The 20,961-nt window shown below is 47.3% G+C and overlaps 1 protein-coding gene across 1 annotated transcript in view; it reads right to left on the bottom strand.

Moving 5' to 3' along the window:
• The window catches only part of CUX1 (cut like homeobox 1), a 395,035-nt gene extending 374,468 nt beyond the window's left edge, over positions 1-20,567 (bottom strand). Inside the window, 1 exon segment of the mRNA XM_021005648.2 lies at positions 20,338-20,567. Coding sequence (XP_020861307.1) covers positions 20,338-20,400 — 63 coding nt within the window. The 5' untranslated portion in view covers positions 20,401-20,567.
• Between the last annotated feature and the right edge of the window lie 394 nt (positions 20,568-20,961).

Here is a 20,961-nt window from a genome sequence, read left to right as displayed (position 1 = left end):
AAGCTCTATTATGAAACAGTAAGATGATACCCCCTCCCTCTCTCTCTCTCTCTCTCTCTCTCTCTCTCTCTCTCTCTCTCTCTCTCTCCCTTCTTCTCTCTCAATTAACACGAAAAACTAAAAAAAGATTTTATATTTTTGCCATGACCTACCTATAAAAACCTGTCAACTTCATTCAGAATTTACACAGAGTCCTAATTATACTTAACTAAAAACTAAATATTCTCATTACTTAATGCTTTATTGGCCTTAAAGTATTGAGGGACATCTGGTTTGGCATTTGGAATTGCATTATCCAGACAATGTATGCTTCCCATTAGAAATGGATGCTTGGAGCATAAATTCTCCCCTTCAATTCTCTTAACTCTGGCTTTACCAAGAACCTCCTCTCTGTTGCCGAAAAGCTTCACTTTCAATTCTGGACCAAGTCATCAAGAGAAATTTCAACTGAATTTCAGTCCTTAATTAACATCCTAAACTTCTCAAAGGCCATTTCCAACTGAACTGCATTTCAGTTTTTATTTTAATTTAGCATACCCTGACTTTACACCCAGAATTCTCAAAGCAAGCTACTGAAGCACAGAAGCTGATCAGCTCCATACAACAGACAGGAAGCCGAAGAGCTACAAGGTGCAGCCCCATCTGTAAAACAAGAAGGTGGACGACTGAGACCCCTTCCAAACCCAGATCTATATAATCCTAAATTGCTTTCATCTCCCTTTGCCTCAGTTCCCAGATTTGTAAAATGAGGGGACCGGACTTGACGACTTCTGAAGTCATTTCAGCCCGAGAGCTATAACCCTAGTGGTAAAAACAAAACCGGTACTGGGGCAAGAGAGGGATTAAAGGGCTATTTGTCCAGATTCGAGGTCAGAAAGGAGAAGAAAAGAAATATGGGGAACACTGACAAGAGGGTCACCTCTGGCAACAAACAGCAACTGAGGGAAGGGGAAAACACTTTTTTTTTTTTGCAAAGTTGCTCTACATTATTGCAAAGAAAATGTTTCAAAAGTATTGCATCACCAGAACATTTTGTGCCAATGTTCCCATCAGGCAGCACTTTCCCTTTAGAAATGATGATTGGAAATATTTACAAAATGTTTAGGCATCTTAACAGCCCTAACTCAAAATATTTTTTGCAGTTGCAACACTCAAGACAAATGACTGTTTTACCAGTGCAATATATTTCTCACTTTTTTTTTAAGTAGGTTCAGATGAGTCTAGAAAACCCTGGAGAAATACATTAAAAACAATTAATTAGCAGGTGGCAGTAAAGAGGAACCAAGTTTTCTGGAGAAATCATCACAAGCCACTGAAACTGGAGTGGATTTTGTGTAAACCTTGAAAAGGAAGCCTGCACAAACACTGCATCACATTTAGTCTCCCGGTGTATGAGTTATTTTAAACACTCAATTCAAAATGCAATTATTGCATCTTTCTTGGAGGGGAGGGAAAAAAAATGAGGCAATTAAATTAAAAAGAAAATTTTTTTTAAAAAGAGACAAAAAAGAAATCCAAAGTTAGTTAACTGGCTGAAATGTCTTCTGCTAAACAGGCTTCTCCTATCCTACAATCTAGACAGTCCCTTCCGTGGTCATGCCATCCACTCACATGCCTTCGATAACTGATTACCTCGGTGCAGATAACTACATCCACCTCCAATTGCCTGCTGAGAATGTCCACCCTGGTGTCCTATTGACACCTGAACACCGACATCTCCCAATCTCAACCCATCACCTAGGAGAAACAAAGTGGTGTAGCGGAGAAGGCCCTAGCTTTGGAAGCAGGGAGGCCTGAGTTCCAGTCCCTCCTCAGACACTCTCATCACCTGTGTGACTCTGGGGTAGTCACCCCACTTCCCTTTCCCTCACTGTCCTCATCAGTAAAATCAGATGGCCAGAGCAGAGAGCCTCTGAGGCCTCTTCCCTTCCAGCACCAGATCTGTGATTCCTCTCCAGTCCTCAGTCTCTTCATCGGTAAAATGAGGAGACACTGAACCTGACGGCCTCCAAGGTCCCCTCCGGCTCTAAACAGATGATCCCATTCACAATCTCTCTCTCCCAAGGCTGCCCCTGCTCTTCTTCACTTGCCTGTCTCCACAGACGGCAGATCTCTTCCGTCTTGATCCCTTGGAGGCACTTGGACTCCATCCCTCCCTCACCCCTCCAATCCAATCCCCTGCCTAGGCCTCCAACGTCTCCAGCCTTCCCCATCTCACTCCCACCTCACTCAGAGCCTCGTTACCACCAGCTGGGGCTAATATAATTGCCTTCTAATTGGACTCCCTCCACTAGCTGGATTAGCTATTAGATTTCTAGAGCACTTTGAAGGCTGCAAAGAATTTCACAAATAGGGTCTCATCTGATCCTCACAACCCTGGCAGGGTTTCACTGAGGCTAAGATAGGGGAAGGGACTTTCCCATGCTCCCACGTCTAGTCAAGTGTCTGAGGCAGGATTCTAATTCAGGTCTTCCTGACCCACACTCTATCTGCTAGGCCACCAGCTTGCTACAGACAGTCCAGCTTTCAAGCTGCTGCAAATAAATGTCGAGGTAGGGCAGCTAGGTGGCACAGTGGATAGAGGACCGGCCCTGAAGTCAGGAGGACCTGAGTTCAAATCTGGCCTCAGACCAAACACTTGACACTTACTAGCTGTGTGACGCTAGGCAAGTCACTTAACCCCGATTGCCTAAAAAAAAAAAAAAATTAAAAAAATAAATAAATGTTGAGGTGTCTCCAACACTCTCCTCCCACCCCCATCTCTCAGCTGGAATGCCTTTAGGACCTACGACACAGTGACCTTTGCCAAACCTCACTCCTTCCTGAATGACTTCTCCCAGGCACTCCTGCCTCAGACACCTTGGACAAGTCACTTCAGCTCTGCGTACCTTGGTGTTCTCATCTATAAAATTTGAGTAACGACAGCACCTACAACCAGGGGACATTGAGAGGATCAAATAAGATTGTAAAGTGCTCTGCTAATCTTAGAACATGAATATATTCTAGCTGCTACTATTCTTGTTATTCGGATGCACGTCCTAACTCCCAACTAGACTGTAAGCTCCTCCACAGCGGGGGTTGTGGCATCCTAGAACTCACTAGGTTGTGGGATCCTAGTACGTGAACCATTGTTCTCAGGAAGGTGGTAGATTTCTGCCCCCAAACAAATAATTGGATGGATGGATGGATGGATGGATGGATGGATGGATGGATGGATGGATGGATAACCAAAAAAAAAAACTGTTTCAGTCAAGATATAAGAGGACCCTCTGGCCAAGTAGTACAAGCCTATGAGACACCCAAAACTAAAATAATGTCAAAGCAACTGCCTCATTTGCTACTAAAGATTCTCAGTGAAACAAAGTTTGGAAGGGAACACAAATAGGGCAATTTTGTTACCATTCTGTTTTAGCATATTTTTTTTAAACCAGCCAAACACAATAGAAAACTCACGAGTCTCATATGTTATCTTGCTTTGTTCTCAGTAAATTGAAACGGTCATATTTCATCGCCAAGTTCATTATTTTTGAAAAAAAAATGTATAGATTCTCTCTGCTAATCCTCAGAGCTCTCCCCCTGAGTCCCCACATCATTCCCCGCTGCTCACTCAGCTGCCATATTGATTTTCCTAAAGCATAAGTCTGACCAGGCCCGACTCCAGCCACCCCCAAAATAAACTCCAGAGGCAACATCTGGCCTTTAAGGCTGGTTCTTTCCTACCTCCCCCACCTCCTCACACATCACTCCCTTCCATGTACCCTATCGTCATTCCACCAACAGAATACCCCATCTCCCACCTCCCCACACAGACGCCCACTAAGGACGGCTTGGCAGGTGTAAAAGACACCACAATCCACTGCCCAGTCAGCTTCCAGGGACCCGCTTCAGTGGGCCTGAGTTTGGATTTCTCAAGGGCCACCCCCAACGCTGCGGGATGGGGGCAGGACTGGTTGGGGGGGCCTGGAAATGACTGAGCAATGAACAGGTACTCGGTCAGGGAATAAAGGTGGTCCAGTAAGGAGGAGCTAGGGTCATGGCGAGAGTCAAGGAAATCTCCCAACGATGCTACTCCAGCAAGGACTCAAAGTTCAAAACTTAGCCTTCTGACTGGGGAGATTCCAAAGCAGGGATGCAGCAAGAAACGGGATACTGAGGTCATGAAGAGGAGAGGAGGGGGCCCCCATAAACAGGTCCCTACTGCCCTGCTCCACACTGACCTCAGCCACGGCTGCAAGGACTATTTGGACAGTCCCTCCCCACCCCGGGGCCCCTACAAGGGGGAATTCTTTCCTTGGTCATCAAGATTATGTGATGATGTAGCCAACCAGTGCCCAGCACCTCTGGCAGGCAGCCAAAGGCACAAATTCTAATTGCAACCAACGTTCTGACCCCAGGCCGACCTCTACACCATGCAAGGACGACCCACTCTGTCTCTGGCATCAAGGACGCCTCAGCTTCAATGGGGGCAGCCTCTGTCTCAGTCCCTCCCCAAATCTCCTTTTACTACAAATCACAGATGCACAAAAATGGAAAATTTCTGTGGACAGGATGTGTATGTCTTCAGCTCGGGCCTAGAAACCCACCCCCACTATAAAGTATGCTAGTACAAATTCACTTAACTTCTCTATCATTTTTATTATTAAATTTAAAACTTAAATGGATGTTCTACTGGTACACTGATTAATCGACTGGCCTTTATTAAAAGACTACGATGTGCCAGGCACTGGAGATGCAAAGGCAACATGGCATAGTGAGCAGAGGGCTGGTCTTAGAGTCAGAAGACTTAGGTTCTAATCCAGCCCCTGAGATATTTATTAGCTGTGTGACCTTCAGCAAATCAGTTGATCTCTCTGGGCCTCAGGGTCCTTGGCTACAAAATGAAGAGCTTGGACTAGATGCCCTCTGAAGTTTAAATCCCATGAAACAGCCCCTGCGCTCAAAGAGCTTCTATTCCAGGAAGAACACACCAGCCAATGAGGCTGCCCCTTGTAAGGGGGTTAGCACTTGTCTGCCCACACACAGCCAAAGATGGCAGCCATCAAATCACTGAATCTCAGAGTGAGAAGGGGCCTCCCCACAGCCAGCCCATCCTACAGTGTCCCCCAGCCTCCGGAGTGGTGGCCCATCACCTCCCAAGGCATTCCATCCGGAGGCAGGCCCTGACTTCTGGGGACAAGCAGTACACTACCTCCAGGTGACTGCTCTTCATCAACAAGCCATCCCAGGACAAACACCCCCAGACCTTCCTGGGTCAAAGTCCAGAGCCCTCTTCCTTATCCTGAGTGTTGTAATGAGAAGATCACCACTAAGTGAGGCAGTCTACAAGCCCACTGGAATGATTACACTGCTGGGCCTTGGAGCGGTACAGAATGGCCTGCTCCCTTCAAAGGCCCCCAGGCCGTCACTAGACTATCTAGTTCATGGATTCAGAAAAGCCATTTCTTTGTTTTAAATCTCCATGCATCTGATCAGAAGATCATCAGATCATAGCTTCTGAGGTAGCTCAGAGGCCACCTAGCACAACTCCCTCATTTGAACGAGGGAAAACACCAAGGCCCAGGGCATTGAAGTGATGTGCCCGAAAGGCACAGAACCAGTGAGTGTTGGTGTAAGGACTATAACAACAGGGATCATTTCTATATCATAACCAGTGAGAGACTGACATAAAACTGGAGATGGTGAATAATCCAGTGCCAGGGGTGGGGAACCTGGGGCTTCGAGGCTGCTTGTGGCCCTCTAGGTCCTCAAATGTGGCCCTTTGACGGAGTCTAAGTTTTACAGAACAAATCCTTTTATTAAGGGGATTTGTTCTGGGAAGTTTGGACTCAGTCAAAAGGCTGCTCCCAAGGACCTAGACGGCCACATGTGGCCTCCAGGCTGCAGGTTCCCCTTCATGATCCAGCCCAACATGGCCTTCTCCATTTCCTCCCTTTACTTTATATGCTACTTAAAAGGGGATTTGCTAATTTACTAACAAAAGAGGGGAGCTGTGTTCTTCACAGTCCTGGTCTGCAAGCAGACTTCAGTTCCCACTAGCTCCACCCTCCTAAGCTACCAAGCCACTCACTGGAATCAGAAGACAACACTGATCCAGGAGCTTCCAGGAGGAACTGAGGTGCCCATGAACCTTCCTTTCTCCCGCCCTTCAGCAGTCAATGCCTTCTTCTCACAGGCCTCATCCCTCAGTGGACCCGGAATGTGATTTCCAGCATTACAACAAAATTCCATTACCACCACAACAAAAACTAAATGTGGACGGCCACTGGCTTCAGCAGGGTGAAGTTAGAATATTTGACCCAGATGTGGGTGGTCTCCAGAAAGGGTTTCCTGAGCAAGCAAAAACTGCTTCTAGAGAAACAGGGAAGCTATTTCTTATTAAAAAACAAACAAACAAAACCCACTTAAGTATTCTACTTGAATAAATGAAGGGAAGAAAACCACCCATCGGCTCCTTAAGGGGCAACAACTCTCAAGCCCTGCCCCGTACAAAACGGAGAGGGCGCCTGGGGGCTTACGTGTCCACTATCTCAGTCACCCAATCTTCTAGCTTCTTTTCCAAAAAAAAAATCCACGTGTGTATGACATTTCTACCACAGCGACAGCCAAACTCCAACGCTATCTGCTCCTCACATTCTCATCTATTTGTACAGCCTGCATAACTCCAACGCACCTTTGGAAAAATGCTGCATCCCATTCAGCCCATCAGTGGACATTTAGAGAACACTCTCCCGTCACAGGAGGCCTTTCTCTTCATTCCGGGGACAGACGGATGGGCAGAAATGCTGTCTTTTGACAAATAAAATTATGTCCATTACATACACATTATAGGTCAGGTACATCGGGGGTGCACGCCACCCCACTGAATGAGAGCCCTACGCAACACTGGCGCCCACTCTGAAATTGATGTGATGCATTTATTTTACGCTTTTTAAAAAAAAAACCACAAAACTGCATGGAGTCGATTTCTCCAACATTCCTCTCTTTCGGTTCTTCGTTGTCTATGGAAAGGTTTATGTGGACATTTGTCAAAGTCAGGACAACCAAAAACAAAACTTTTTTTTTTAAAGTAAAAGTCCCAAACCCCCAGAATTTATCTTCAAGTGGCTCATGGGAAAAGAACCTTCTTAGGATGTATCACAACCAGAGACCTTTTTTTCATATTTTGATAAATTTATTTCAATATTACTGGTTTGTTTTGTAATCCCATATATTTTAGTTTACGCATTTATAAACACGATTTTGAGAAGGGGGTCCAGGAAGCTTCACCAGACCATCAAAAGGGGTCCAGGACACAAAAAGGTTGAGAATCCCTGCTATGACAGGGAAACGTAAAATGATTTTAAATGAAGGATAGCACAGGGAAAAGAGCCCTAGCCTTAGGAGCCAGGGACCAGTCAGTCAGTGAGTAAGCATTTATGAAGCTCCTACTTTATGCCAGGAGTTGTGCTAAGCACTGGGGGTTGAAAGAGGTCAAAGACCATCCCTGTCCTCAAGCGGCTCACCATCGAACGGGGTCAGAGTACTGCCTCAGACGCATCAGTCACGAGTCTCGGTTTACACATCTGTAAAAAGAGTATTAATGACACTTATGGGTTCCCCCTCCTTGGAGGTCTTTGGGCAGAGGCTGGACAACCATTTTGGGGGTATATATTTGGACTCGGGATCCTTTTCAGTGGCAATACTGAGGGTCCCTCCCAACCCTTGGATTCTGTGAGGAACGTGCTTTGCACCCTAAAGGGAGTTAGTATTGGGATCACAGATTTGGTGCTGGAAGGGACCTCTGAAGACATTTTACAGATGCAGAAACTGAGGCAGAAGAAATGACCCACTCCAACCAAGGTCACGTCTACAGGCAGGGATGGCTGCATTTCTGTCTTGGTATTCCCCTCCAGCTCCTCATACAAGGTGTGGCCCAGCCCACTGAGGAGTAACTTTTCATTCCCTTCTGACTCTTGATTCAGCACACTTCCCACTAAGCCACACTGGCTAGACAAAATCAATAGCCAGCTGAATGCTACATAAGATACAGAATAATGTTCTGCAAACGGGCTCAACTTCCCTCATTAAACAAATACCTTTGACTCATTCCACAATCTGGCACTCAATTACTTCCAATGGGCTAATCTATGGTGAGACCAGTCATTGTGACACACACAACTTGAGACACACTTTAGGAAGGTTTGCTGCCCACAAAAACGACTAAAGTGTGTGCTGAACAAGTGAACGCACTAAATACCGAAGGAAAAAGAGAGATCCTGGTGTCCCGGCTCTCCGGAATTCACACAAAAGCAGGCACATATGAGCAGGGGTGTGAGAGCTGAGAGAAGAATGGGAGATAAGGTGGGCTGGAGCGGCTGCGGAGAAAGGGCAGGTCCTGTCTGACTCGGCAGAGAGAACCACAAGCCAAGCCTTCAGAAGATGGCAGGAGGGGCCAAACCTTGCTAGAACAAAGTGCTAAGTCTGGAAGGGACCTTGGAGTCAGGAAGACCTACATTCAAATCCAGCCTCAGACACTTGCTAGCTGCATTACCCTGGACATGTCATTTCACCTGTCTGTCTCAGTTTCCTCAACTGTAAAACAGTAGTAGCACCTACTTCCCTGGGTGGTTGTAAGGACCAAACGAGATCATATCTGTAAAGTGCCTAGCACAACAAATGCTTGATCCCTTCCTTCCTTGGGGGTCATTCAGCGCTCCTTGGCCGTCGCCCCGCTTCCAGTCTCTGCCCGCTCTATTTCAGCAGCCACGTGCCAAAGGACACATATCAGACCCTGGAACTCCCTTCCTTGACTTGGGGGCATGTCAAGCTTCTCATGATCTGTCTCCAGTCTGCTATCCTCCTAAGTTTATCCCACACTCTTCAGGCCTGTAGTATAGTTATACTGACCTACCTTCAGAACACCACACCACCCACTGGCGCTCGAGCCGAGGCCCAGAGAGTACTTGGTACTTGCCAAAGGTCACGCGAGTGATGTCCACAGCAGAATTAGGAGCTGGTCCCCCGACTCTAGAGCCAGGGTTTTTCCACTACATCATGCTTTCCTCTTTCAAGTGCTTCCTCCTATTGGTTCCTCACAAAATCACTAATGTGAAAATATGTTTAATAGGAATGTATATGTATAGCCCCAATCAGATTGTGCAGGGAGGGAAGGGGAGAAAAATTTAAAACTCAAAAGTTTATGGCAGTGATTGTTGATAATTCAAAATAAATTAATAAAAAAAATATAAACTCCCTGAGGACAGGTACTGTTTCATTTTTGCCCTTGTATGACAGAATTTAGCACAATACCAAGCAAAATACAGGTGCCTAACTGAATGCAGCTTCCTAGAATACTGAGAAAAATGACTGGCCCAGGGTCACAAAGCTAATGTGTCGGACAGAACTGGAACGCTAGTCTTCCTAGCTTTGAGGCCAATTCTTTCTCCTATACCTAACTTACTACTTATGTAATTACATTTCTATACATTGACACATGTATATTTTATGCCATGTATCATATAAATAAAAATTCACTAAAGTACATTAATCAGGGCCCTGTGAAAATGACTATGATTATACAGGCCAAGGCAGGAGACTTCAACCACCCCAAGCCTTCTCCAGATGACGATCCTGATAACAAAAGTCAATCATAATAGGCAATACCTATGTTATTTCAGTTTTGAATCAATGCTGACAAGCTATGGTGACGAGACTGTAGAGAGGGTGGGAAGAGAGAGAAAATTCCTTAGTCCTTCTTACTTCGGGGGCAGCTAAATAATCCACTAATACTTTTTCCCAAATCCCTACTAACCCCTCCACCTTGCAGGGGGTTTAAAGCACTTTCCCCCCAACCTTCCAGCACCTGATGAAGTCGACAGCTCCTGGGTAGACTGGGCAGCTGCCCCAGTCGCCTGGACTGAGCCTAGCTCCAGCTTGTCCCCTACTTGGCCGAAGGAGGCAATGCCCCAGAGCATTGCCCAAGTCCAGCACCATGAAGCAATCAGAGTAGGTTTCCTACACGTGCGTCTACAGCCACAATTCTGTTTCAAAATAGCGCGACATCACACAATGCAAATGAGAGGTGGAAAATGCTATTTTGCTCCCTACAGGGAACCCACCAGGCTGCAGGAGAAAGAGCCCATCATTCTGGCTCTCCCAGATATTTCCTGTGTGACTGTGAGCAAACCCTTGCAGTTCTCTGGGCCTCCGTTTCCTCATCTATAAAATAGGGTTGGGGGGGGGAGTCAGAAAAAATGGCTTCTGCCCTCCCTTCCAGCTCTAGAGCTATGATCCTGCTCCTGGCTTGGCCCCTCTGGGCCTCAGTTTCCTCACGTGTAAAATGAAGGAGTTGGACTAGATGGTTTTCAAAGTGTCTTATCTCTTGATTAGGTGGTTTCCAGAAGTGGGCCCTAGCCAGGGGGCAGGGACACAAAGGAAGGCAAACATGGGCTCCTGCCCCCCAGAAGCTCCCCTTCTGAGCAGGGACCACAAGCCAATAACCATGTTCCTAGGAGATCCCACCGCTGCCCCGGGGAAGGTGAGCTCAGAGGGCATCGTTTATGACCCTATTCTACAGAAATGCCCTCCTCCCACACCCACACCCTGCACAAGCAAACCACCATCCAACATCGTCCAGATTCCCACTCAAAAATCTGCCTATTTTCCAATTCTTCTGAGGCTTCTAATTACACGCCATATTAGGAAATCACTTTTCTAACATTTTCTCAAAAAAAAGAAGTGTATAGGCTATAGAAGACCACACACAAGAAAACTGAATGAAGAAAAAGTTTTGAAAGATATTGAGACTTGGGAGTTAGGAAGACCAGAGTTCAAATCCAGCCTCAGACACCTACTAGCTGCGTGACCCTGGGCAAGTCACGTAACCTCCGTCTGCCTCAGTTTGTTCCTCTGCAACATGGAGATAAAAACAGCTCCCACAGTTATTGTGAGCATGAAATGAAACAGCACACGTACAGTGCTATGTAAATAAATGCGTTTAATACTGTGGTTATCATTACATTATAGAAATACCATACTGGAAGGCATCTCGGAAGCCGTCTAGTCCAACCCGTAACTAATCAAGAACCTCATGTCCTACAGTGCCCTGACTCCCAAAGCAGCCCGCAGCGACTTTGCAGAGCTCCAATCACGAGCAAGTTTCCCCTTCAGTCAAACCTAAATCTGGCCCTCTTCAATTTCTGCCCCAGGCTTCAGATTCTGCCCGCAGGGACCAAGCAGGGACCAAGCAGGGACCAAGCCCTCCAAGCGCCCGAGTCTTCCCCCAAAATCTGGTGTTCTTCAGAATCAACCATCCCAGATCCACCCCCACCCCTAGAGCAGCAACTTGAGAACACAGACACATATTTGGTTTAATTAGCTGTAGGAGCTGGAACACAGTAGGTGCTTAATAAATACTAGTTGATCAATTGAGCCTTTACCTATCCTCCTGTGGAACAGTGGCAGGATCATTCAACATCCTGTTTTTCATACCAAGAGCTCAACACAAATGAATAAAATGGGACTCTGAACCTCAGTGTTCTTCTCTATAAAGTCTCCCGTGTTCTAAATCCTGTGCCTCTCTGGGTATGACCCAAGATCAATTACATTTATTAGCTTTTTCTCCTCCCAACAAAACATTTTCTCCTCCCAACAAAACAAAGTGGGCAGGATACATGCTTCCCCATCCCTCCCCCCCCTCTCTTTCTCCCTTCTCTCCTCCCTCTCTCTTACACTTTCCACTCTCCTCCTCCTCGTTCTCTCATTCTCTCTCTCTCTCTCTCTCTCTCTCTCTCTCTCTCTCTCTCTCTCTCTCTCTCTCTCTCTCTCTCTCTCTCTCTCCCCTTTTCTCTTCTCCCTCTCTTTCTCCCTTCCTAAAATGAATTACCAAATTACTTCTTAATAATTACAAGATTCTATTTCAAACAATTTGGCAACATTCACCTAAGTAACAGCTAATTCATCAAGTAACATTTGTTTTAAGTAAAACTAAGAATACCTTGGAATTTAATATAACCTTTAAAAAAAATGTTAACTGCTAGCTATTTATTGAATAAATGCAACTTTTCTTTGAAGTCAGAGGACTTGGGTTCAAATTCTATCTCTAATACCCTCTGGCCCTTGTGCCCTTGTGACAAAACAAATCATTGTCTAAGACCTGAGGAGCCAGATTAAAATGTAATAGGAAAATGTTTAACCAAATAAATAAAAATACAATACAATAAAGATCATGTTAATCTGTGGTTTTCTAAGTCTGTATGCTCTTTTCTATTTGAGTTTGATAGCCCTGCCTTACACCCCTTCCCTGGACCTGAATTCCTTCATCTGTCCAGTGCTGGACCACAGGGCCCCTATGGTCCCTACTATCTGTGGTCAGATCCCATGATAGTATCACCTCCCTATATTTTTACATCACTTTATGGTATGAAAAGGCCTTTCCTTGTAACAGCCTTGTTGTGAGGGTAGCACAATTATTTAGCTGCATCATATTTTACAGATAAGGAAACTGAGGTTCTGAGGCGTTGCTAAGGCTTCATGCACCCAGAAAGTATCTGATGTGACTACTGCTCCCCAGCCCAGCCTCTCAAAAGGAATGCTTTTATTATCATCACACAGCACTTACCTCCCCAAATTCCCAAGGATGAAGAGTAACCAGCATTTCAATTAATCCAGAAATATTTATGGGGCATCTGCTGTGTGCAGGGCACTGGGCTCAGCAGGTTTGCCCTTACCTTGCATAATCAGCTGCTTTGCTAAGGCTCCTGGTCATTTTAGCAGCTAGGATCCGAACTCTCACCACAGGCCAGCTCCACCGTTCCTAGGCTTGGTCGAATTTGGTACCAGAGGAAAAATAAATCTCTGACAATTGTGACGAGGAACAATATATAATCATGGCTGGAAAGGGACTTGGTCATGAGGACTGCTATACAGAGGGGCTTCCCAATTCCACAGAGCATGGTCATGCAATTTAAAAAACGAAAGCTGAGTTTCTCAGTTATATCTAATAGGAAGTTTGGACTAAAGAAACTGACTCAATTCTGGCTAATTTCAATGAACAGTGTCCTCATCTGAAAGGTCTCCTATTTAAAAAGTAAATCAATTCTCTGGGAGGGAAAGGGGAGGATACTTGGGGAAACTATGATGATATAAAGAAGATACCAATAAAAACCAATTTTTAAAAATATAAAAAAATTTTAAATAAAAAGTCCACCTAATTTTTAAATGGCATAAAAAACACCTGACCTATTATGTGCCATTTTCTACAAAGAAAAAAAGGGGGGGGGGAATACAACAAATAAGCATACGTCAAGATAACAGTGAAGGACCAAAATTAAGCTTGCAAGAATTAAAATGTCCTATTTTAAAAGATGGGCTATGGAATTTTCCCCAGCAAATTAAATGTTTTAAAGAAATAAAATTTCTCCCACATAGTGATTTTTAACTATGGGGTGGAACCTCCCTTTACGGAATCAGATTTGCAGCTGAAGAGAACCAGAGAGTAGCCTAAGGCTCCAAAGCTAGAGTAACCCTGAGCGTGATCAAACAGCTAAGCCGCCTTCGAGGTGAGATCAGAATCCTGATCTTCCAGTCCCTAAATCCAGGATTCCGTCTATTATGCAGTTCTCCCTCTCACACTACACATGTGTGTATATAAACACCTAGAATGTGGGTACAGATCTGTATCTAAATACGTGAAATAACATATTTGAGTGCTTTGCAAACCATAACATTCTATATAATGATGAGCTATTGTTACTGCATGCAAATCTACACACATTTATTTGTATTATACACATGGATATTTTATATATATTTCATACGTATATATTTTATTATGGGTATTAAACAATACAATATCTGTATTATATGGGTATTATACCTTATTTGTACATGTGCATATATACTTCTATGATGTGTAGATAGAGAACACATATAATCCCCATCTGTGTATATGCAGAGAGGCAGAGCTGCCCCCGGGAGTCTCAGGCCTGTAGGTTGTGTGACTTTAAGCTAGTCGCCTCTAGGCCAGAAGGGCCTGATTCCTGAAGGCCGCACACTGACTTAGAAAGGCTTACATTTACGTTAGCTATGTTCTAGCTTTATTTCTTGTGTTAAACATCTCCCAATCACATGTTAATGGTGTTCAGCCAAACTCCAGCCTTTTGCTTGGCCCTTGTGGCACTCCTCAAAGCCGCAGCTGAAGAGGAGGTGCCCAGATACAATGGTAAAGGGTATTTTCCTGGGAGATCTCCTTGCCAAGGACATCACAGGTCTCACATATGTGGGTATGTGAACTCCTCTATTTGTATTAGGTCCACACAGTAGGTAGTCACCGTATAATACAAACATGAGCAGGTAGGGACATTAAAATACATGTCAGTACAGGCAGCTGGAGGGCTTTGCTGCTCAGTCCAGTCTGCACATCAGTGACCCCACTCACCACAGCAGGCCAGGCCTTTCTATCCTCCACTAACGAAGACAACACTCAAAGCTTCTACCCAGGAAAGGAGCTCTGCTTCCCATAGATCAAGACCCTTCCTCCTTGGCCTGACTCAGCGCCTACCCCAAGTCCTCCCACGATGCCAGCAGAATCCCCCCTCAATAGGAACTAGTTATGGTTCAGCATAAATCTAACCATGACAACTAAACAGCTCAGGACAAGCCCTGGTCGTCCCCCTGCCCAAAACCTGGCAAAAAGAAACAGACAAAACTAGCCGTGTTTGCAAGTGTGCATGTGTATACACACACACACACACACACACACACACACACACACACACACACACACACACACACAGTCCAAAATGTAGTTTCCAGTCTCTGTGGTTTTCAACCACATGGCAAAAGAGATATATAGATTCATTATAAGGAAAACTGCCCAAAGCACCCAAGCCCACTCTCCCTACCTACGGCTCCTAGGCTTACCAACTTTGCACTAAAATGCTACTCTAACCAAGGTAGCCAGGCTTCAGCAATGGTCAAAGCTTTTCTCTTAGAAAGAAATAAAGAAAGAAAATCCTTTTCATCAGTCAGTATCACAGAGCACTTAAGAAAATTACCTGCCTGTTCAAGTCAATGAATATTTGGTAACTCAAAAGTGAAACTATGAAGTCACTATTAATTCACCATTTCCATGTCGACTATAAAAGTTACACAATATATGAACTGCTCTCCTAATTATGCCATTACTGCACCTTTTTCTGATGCCTCAATATATGTTCTATATAAGCAGAATTCACTTAGGTGTAAAGGAATAAAACCCAACATCCTTCCTCCCTCTCTCAACTTCTCCATTCCCAAAATTTCCCGATGGCGGAATTTACAGAAAAATGTCCACGAACAAACCTTAATGAAAGACTATCGCTCTATGCTCAAAATAGCTCAAACAAAATGAATAGCCATAAGTAAAAAGTGGCCTTATGTTTGGCTATAATAAGATTCAAATAAAGGCCTCCAAGAATTCCACCTGTTTCCAATTAGATACTAGAACTGCCTGAGTGTTTAAACTATGTTCACTTGCTACTTACATGAGACAATTCTTCCGGGTTTTTTGTACATTTTAAATATGTTAAAATAAGATTAAGGATCTGGCTTAAACAATCAGGGGTAGGAAATTTTCAGTTAAAGCCAAAATTCTATCCTTGAACTACCATAGACACATGGTGAGATAGACAAGATTCAAAGTTAGGTTGACATAGATGAGGGTTTTGTTTTGTTTTGTTGTTGAAACCAGACTTTTTACAAGGAAAGAATGGTGAGAATAAATTTATCATTTAAATAACAGAAAACAGATGAGAGACAGCAGGAGACAGAGACAGCAAGAGAATGAGTTTGTAAAATAGTCTTTTACCAGCCTTTATTAAGATAACTTTTAAATCAATTGCCAGTTATCAGGTAAGTAGCGACATCTGTGTTAATACTGATTTACTGGCTTCATTTAAAGTCCATCAGATAAGCTGAAGCTGTCTTCTAATAATACCTTTGAATTTGTATAGGCCAGATTCTTACTCTAGCCAATCCAGTAAGCACTTATTAAGTGCCTACTACATGTCAGGCACTGGAGATACAAAGACAAGCTGAACACTGAAGAGGAACTGCAGCTGTTTCCAAAGATCTCTCATATAATGAAAATTCTTCTTTTTAAGATCCACAAGGGCTTTCCCTCCCGAATCTGTTCTTCCCTCCCTTCCTGGCTGCTGTTTCTTGTGCTTTCTAAATGCAATCTGAAATGGATATAGATTTTTTTTTCTTTTACTTCAATCCTTGTATTTCCACTAAGCTTCTGAATGTCAGGACAGCCTCAGGAATAGTTTTGATTGTTAACTGCTACAGGCAGACCCGGAAGGGGATCAGAAGAGTGCACACACGCTACACACACACACACACACACACACACACACACACACACACACACACACACAAATTATTTCTGCATATCTCCTCCCACGTAAACAGAGCAGCGGCTTTGGTTTAATTTCGCAGGAACGGGGCAGGAGACTTTTTTTTTTTAAAAAAGGAGCCATTTAAAATCCTAAGGACATTAACTTGAGAAGAGTATTTTGATGGTAGCTGGCTCAGTAGATCATGAAAGGATACACAGCCTCAGGGGAGTAACAGACTGGCAGTTTATCCAAACCTTTCTCCCCTTCCATCTTTCTCATTTACTTCACTATCAACATCAGTCACAAAAGAGTAGGTCTATGGAGTTGTATTCTCAGTAGATCAGAAACTGTTGCATTACTAAATTCTTTTCATTAACTCGAAGCTATTTTAAAAAAAAGCCACACAGATACCGCCTCCCCAAAAAAGATGAATTCAATAAATAGCTATGCCTTTCTATATATCCCAAAGATTAAATGAGCTCCCCCCCACCCCGATAGAGAGAACCAAAAAAAATAAAATAAAATTAGAATAAAATAGATGCTATATGAGCCCAGCAGTTTGTCAACTTAAGTTCCTTCTCTGTTTCAAAAAAGATTCCGAATGGGAAACTTCTAAAAAAGACAGATATTAATAACTGTAATATTTTCTGCTTTAAAGGGCAGTCTACCCCAATGGTATTATCAGCTTCGGTAAGGGGGTGGGAGGCAAAAGAGAAGCAATACAAACCTCTTATTAGCCAAATGAATTTTGGTTTGAAAGAGAAAAATTCCTAGGTTGCGCTTCACAATCAGGCAGATATGTAACTACCGTTTATAAGAGCACTTTGCAATTTAACCAAATGTCTCCTCACAGAAACCCTATGAGGTAGCTAGTAAGCTGAAAGGTAGCCTGGAATTCCTTTAAGGATTTTCCCATGGATGGGAAACCCTGAACCTTGGGGTTAGCTGACAGTGCCCTTCTGCTCAGCCAAGAATGTCTGGAAGGAAACCTGGAGCTCAGAGAAAGGCCACTCTCCCACCCCACTAGCCTTCAAAACGAAAAAGGAAATGAGATAGGGTTAAATTTTCAATAATAATTCTCTTTCTCTTCCTGAACAACCCACTTTAGGGCCCCAAATAGACTTGGTCCAAAATGGACCATGGATAGAACAAGAGTAGTGACCCTGGCTCCAGGAGATGGAGGAGTTTCAGAAAACTCAGCTACCCAGACAGAACGCACTGGATCTTTTCAAATCAAACATGTTTCAATGGAGAGATTCACTTAGGGACTTACACGAGTGTCTCGTCCCTGACCTCTAGCAAGGCCCCAATCTCCAGCCCTACTTACTGGGTCAATTTGACTTGAGTATGGTTTTCACTGAAGGTTAAAAGTGAGGTCCCCCAAGTGAAATCCATTTTAAAGTACAGTCTCATCAGCTAAACTATTATTCACGACATTAAAGATGAAACCAAAATCAGCATAAACTGCAGAGGGCTCTCAAAAACTGAGGTCAGAGTAAATGAAGGGTCACACAAACATTGCCTTCCTCCACCCAATTAAAAGCTTTAGAACACACAAGTCCAATAACTGGTTTTTTTTTAAAAGAGATTTTTAAGACCCCATCACCTAGGAGAAGTCAATGAACCATAATTACAAAATAATTTCCAGCAGCAAGTTCAAAACCCAAATGTAGATTAGTTATGTATCTAAATAATCCCCCCCCATATATCCGAGAGCTCATTCAGATAAACTCTTCTCTTCCTGGGGGTCTTCTAATCATATTTCCAAACTCAAACCTCAATGTCACGGATTGCCTGCCAAAGCAGATTGGGGGGGCGGGGGGAGGAGGTACAGTAGGTCCACAGAGTTCAGAAATCTAATAATTAATAAAGTTTCTATAAATAAATAAAATTCCTAGGCAGCTGGGCCAAGATGCTTGGAAAAGAAATTTAATACAAATAAAGTCAGGCCAGGATGACCTCTGGGGTCTCTTCCAACTCTGATTATATGATTGATTCAGTTTTATAATCGATGAAGAAGAGAGATTAAAATTTATTTCCTAGACCCACTACCGGTTTCACAGAAGCTACAGAAATGAAATTGTGGTGGTGTTTTGGTTTTTTTTTAAGGAGCTGTTTTTTTGTTAAAAGTGGATGAAACAATCTATCCAAAGTGCCATTCGGCTGCGTTCATTACATCCAGGAATCTAATTTACACAACAGACATGTTGGGAGCTGTGCACTGGAGTCAATAGACCTGCTCCTCTAACTTTTCATCTTATCAGAAATACAAATATTTCACACACTCTTCTCCCCAGTTCAGTGGGAGCGTCGGAGGGGATTTCACTGGGACCATGTGCCTGTTTAATCATTCCCCGGCAAACGCTGGGGCAGAAAGCGAGCCGCTCAAAATTAAAGTTGTCAGACTCCATTTAAATATATATTTAATCTAATCCACTTTATTTTATACAACTCTGCATCTGGATTTCATTTGCCTTATTCCTGGAGGTATTCTGGGTCACTATTAAGAATTCTTTCAAGTTGGGGGAAGTTCAGCCCTAATCCAAGCCCTTCAAATCACAGCAGAACGGGAAGGGGAGCACCTGAGCGACCCCCGCCCGCAGACCCCCCGGGGGCCCCCCAAGGGCAGCCTTACTCTCCTCTCTACTCCCACCCCCCCCACCCCGAGACCTTTCGCAGAGAGCCCCCTCACCTTGAACGTGGCTCCGGCTATGCCCAACATCAAGGTGGCCGAGCCCGCGGCGCCCGCTCCCGGGGCCCCCAGCCCGGGACTCCTCCAGGTGGTGGGGCGGAGGAGGGGGCAGCACCGCCCAGACCGGAGCCGAGGGCTCTTCGGCCAAGAGGGGCGCTTAATCACTTAAAGGCGCAGGACACCAATTCCCCAGCCCGCCCCCCACCCCGGCAGGGACCTGGCACCTCCCGGGCTGTCTCCGTCCCCCACCGCAGACACATCCGCTGGGGAGGGGGCATCAGGGGCACAAGTGCGAGGGGGGACACGGTGGGGGGGAGGGAAGGACGGGAAGCCGGCAGCCCCCAGACTCCGGCCGGCCACTCCAGCCAGTGCCAGGGTCCGGGGGGGAGGCGGGGTAAGGCAGCGGCTCTCTCCGACCCCGACAGTCAAAAGAAGCCCCCAGGAGTCGCCCCCCGCCCCAGCTCGCCCCCCGGGGCCCGGGGCCCGGCGCCGCCTCCCTCCGGCAAAGTTGCCCGAGTCCCGGGCCGGGCGCCCCCACAAGTTTTCCCCGGCCCGGGGGGCACACAAAGGGCGCGCGGGGCCCGGGGGGCCGCGGTGACAGGCGGCAGACGGGGGGCGGGGGCGCCGGCGGTCACGGCCACGGCCACGGCCGCCCCGGCGGCCCCACAGCGCCCCCCGCCCGGCCCCGCGGCCGCCGCCGGCCCCTCACCAACTCCCCGCAAACTTTGCCGGGGAGGACGCGCGGCGGCGGGCCGGGGGCTCCGGGGCGGCTGGGGGCCGCGGGGGGCGCCGGGCCCGGGCGGGGGGCGCTTGGCTGCGGGCTCCGCGCCGGGCCGGCCGCCCCGAGCCTGGGGTCCCCCCGCCCCGCGCCCCCCGCCGCCCCGCGCCCCCCGGCCCGGCCCGCCCGCCCCCCGCCCCGCCCGCACCCCTCGCGGGGCCGGGTCCCGGCGGCCGGGGACCCCGGGGCAGCGGCGGCGGCGGCGGCGGCGGCGGCTCCCGGCGCCATCTTGGGCTGATCGATGAATTGAACAAAGAGGATCAATTTCCGAAGGGGCCGCGGGGCCGCCCCCGGCCCGGCCTCTGGCCCCGGCCCGCCCGGCCCCGCCGCCCTGGCCCGGCCCGGCCCGGCCGCCCCGCCGCCCGCCCGCCGCCCGCGGCTCCGGCGGCGGCCCCGAGGAGGCTCCGGCGGCGGCCCGGGCCGGGCGGGCGGCGGGTGGAGGGCCGGGCCGGGGCCCCGCGGGCGGCGGGCGGCGGCGGCGGCGGCGGCGGCGCGGGGGAAAGCCTGACCTGCAGCTGCGGTAAATCAAAGCGCTTCCAATATTGAAACATCGATCCCACATTGGCCGCCATCTTGAGACATATTGAGACGGAGTGAGCGGCTGATCGAGAGGGGGCTGGAGTTCAGGAGCCGCCAGGAGGCAGCGGCGGGCGGCTTCAAAACCCGGCCTGGAGCGAGCGGGCGGGCGGGCGAGCGCCGGAGCGGGCGGGCGGGCAGGCGGGCGGGCCCACGCCGACCCACTCAGCGAGCAGCCGGCCGGCCCACGCCCCGAGCGGCCCACGGACGCCGTCAGCGCCGAGCCGCAGCCGCCGCCGCCGCAGCCGCACACACGGCCGCCCCCCTGCCGCGCGGCCCGCCCGGGGTCAGGCTCAGGCTCGGGGTCAAGGTCAGGGTCACGGTCGGCCTCGCCTGCGCCTCCGCCTCTCTCGGAGCCGGGCGTCGAAAGCCGCGCCAGAGGGGAGGGCCGAGCAGGGGAGGGGAGGAGAGGGGAGGGGCGGGGGCGGCCGGCCGGCCCCCTCTGTCTGTCTGTTTGTCCGTCAGCCAGCTCGTCCTGCTGCTGCTGCGGCCCCCGCCTCGTGAGCCCCCCCCACCCCCGCTGAGACCGGCCCCTGCCCCCCCACCAGCCCGAGCCC

Source organism: Phascolarctos cinereus, unplaced genomic scaffold, assembly GCF_003287225.1.
Source record: "Phascolarctos cinereus isolate Bilbo 61053 unplaced genomic scaffold, phaCin_HiC Scaffold_5;HRSCAF=322, whole genome shotgun sequence".
Classification (NCBI taxonomy): domain Eukaryota; kingdom Metazoa; phylum Chordata; class Mammalia; order Diprotodontia; family Phascolarctidae; genus Phascolarctos; species Phascolarctos cinereus.
This window is presented reverse-complemented; position numbering and strand designations above follow the sequence as displayed.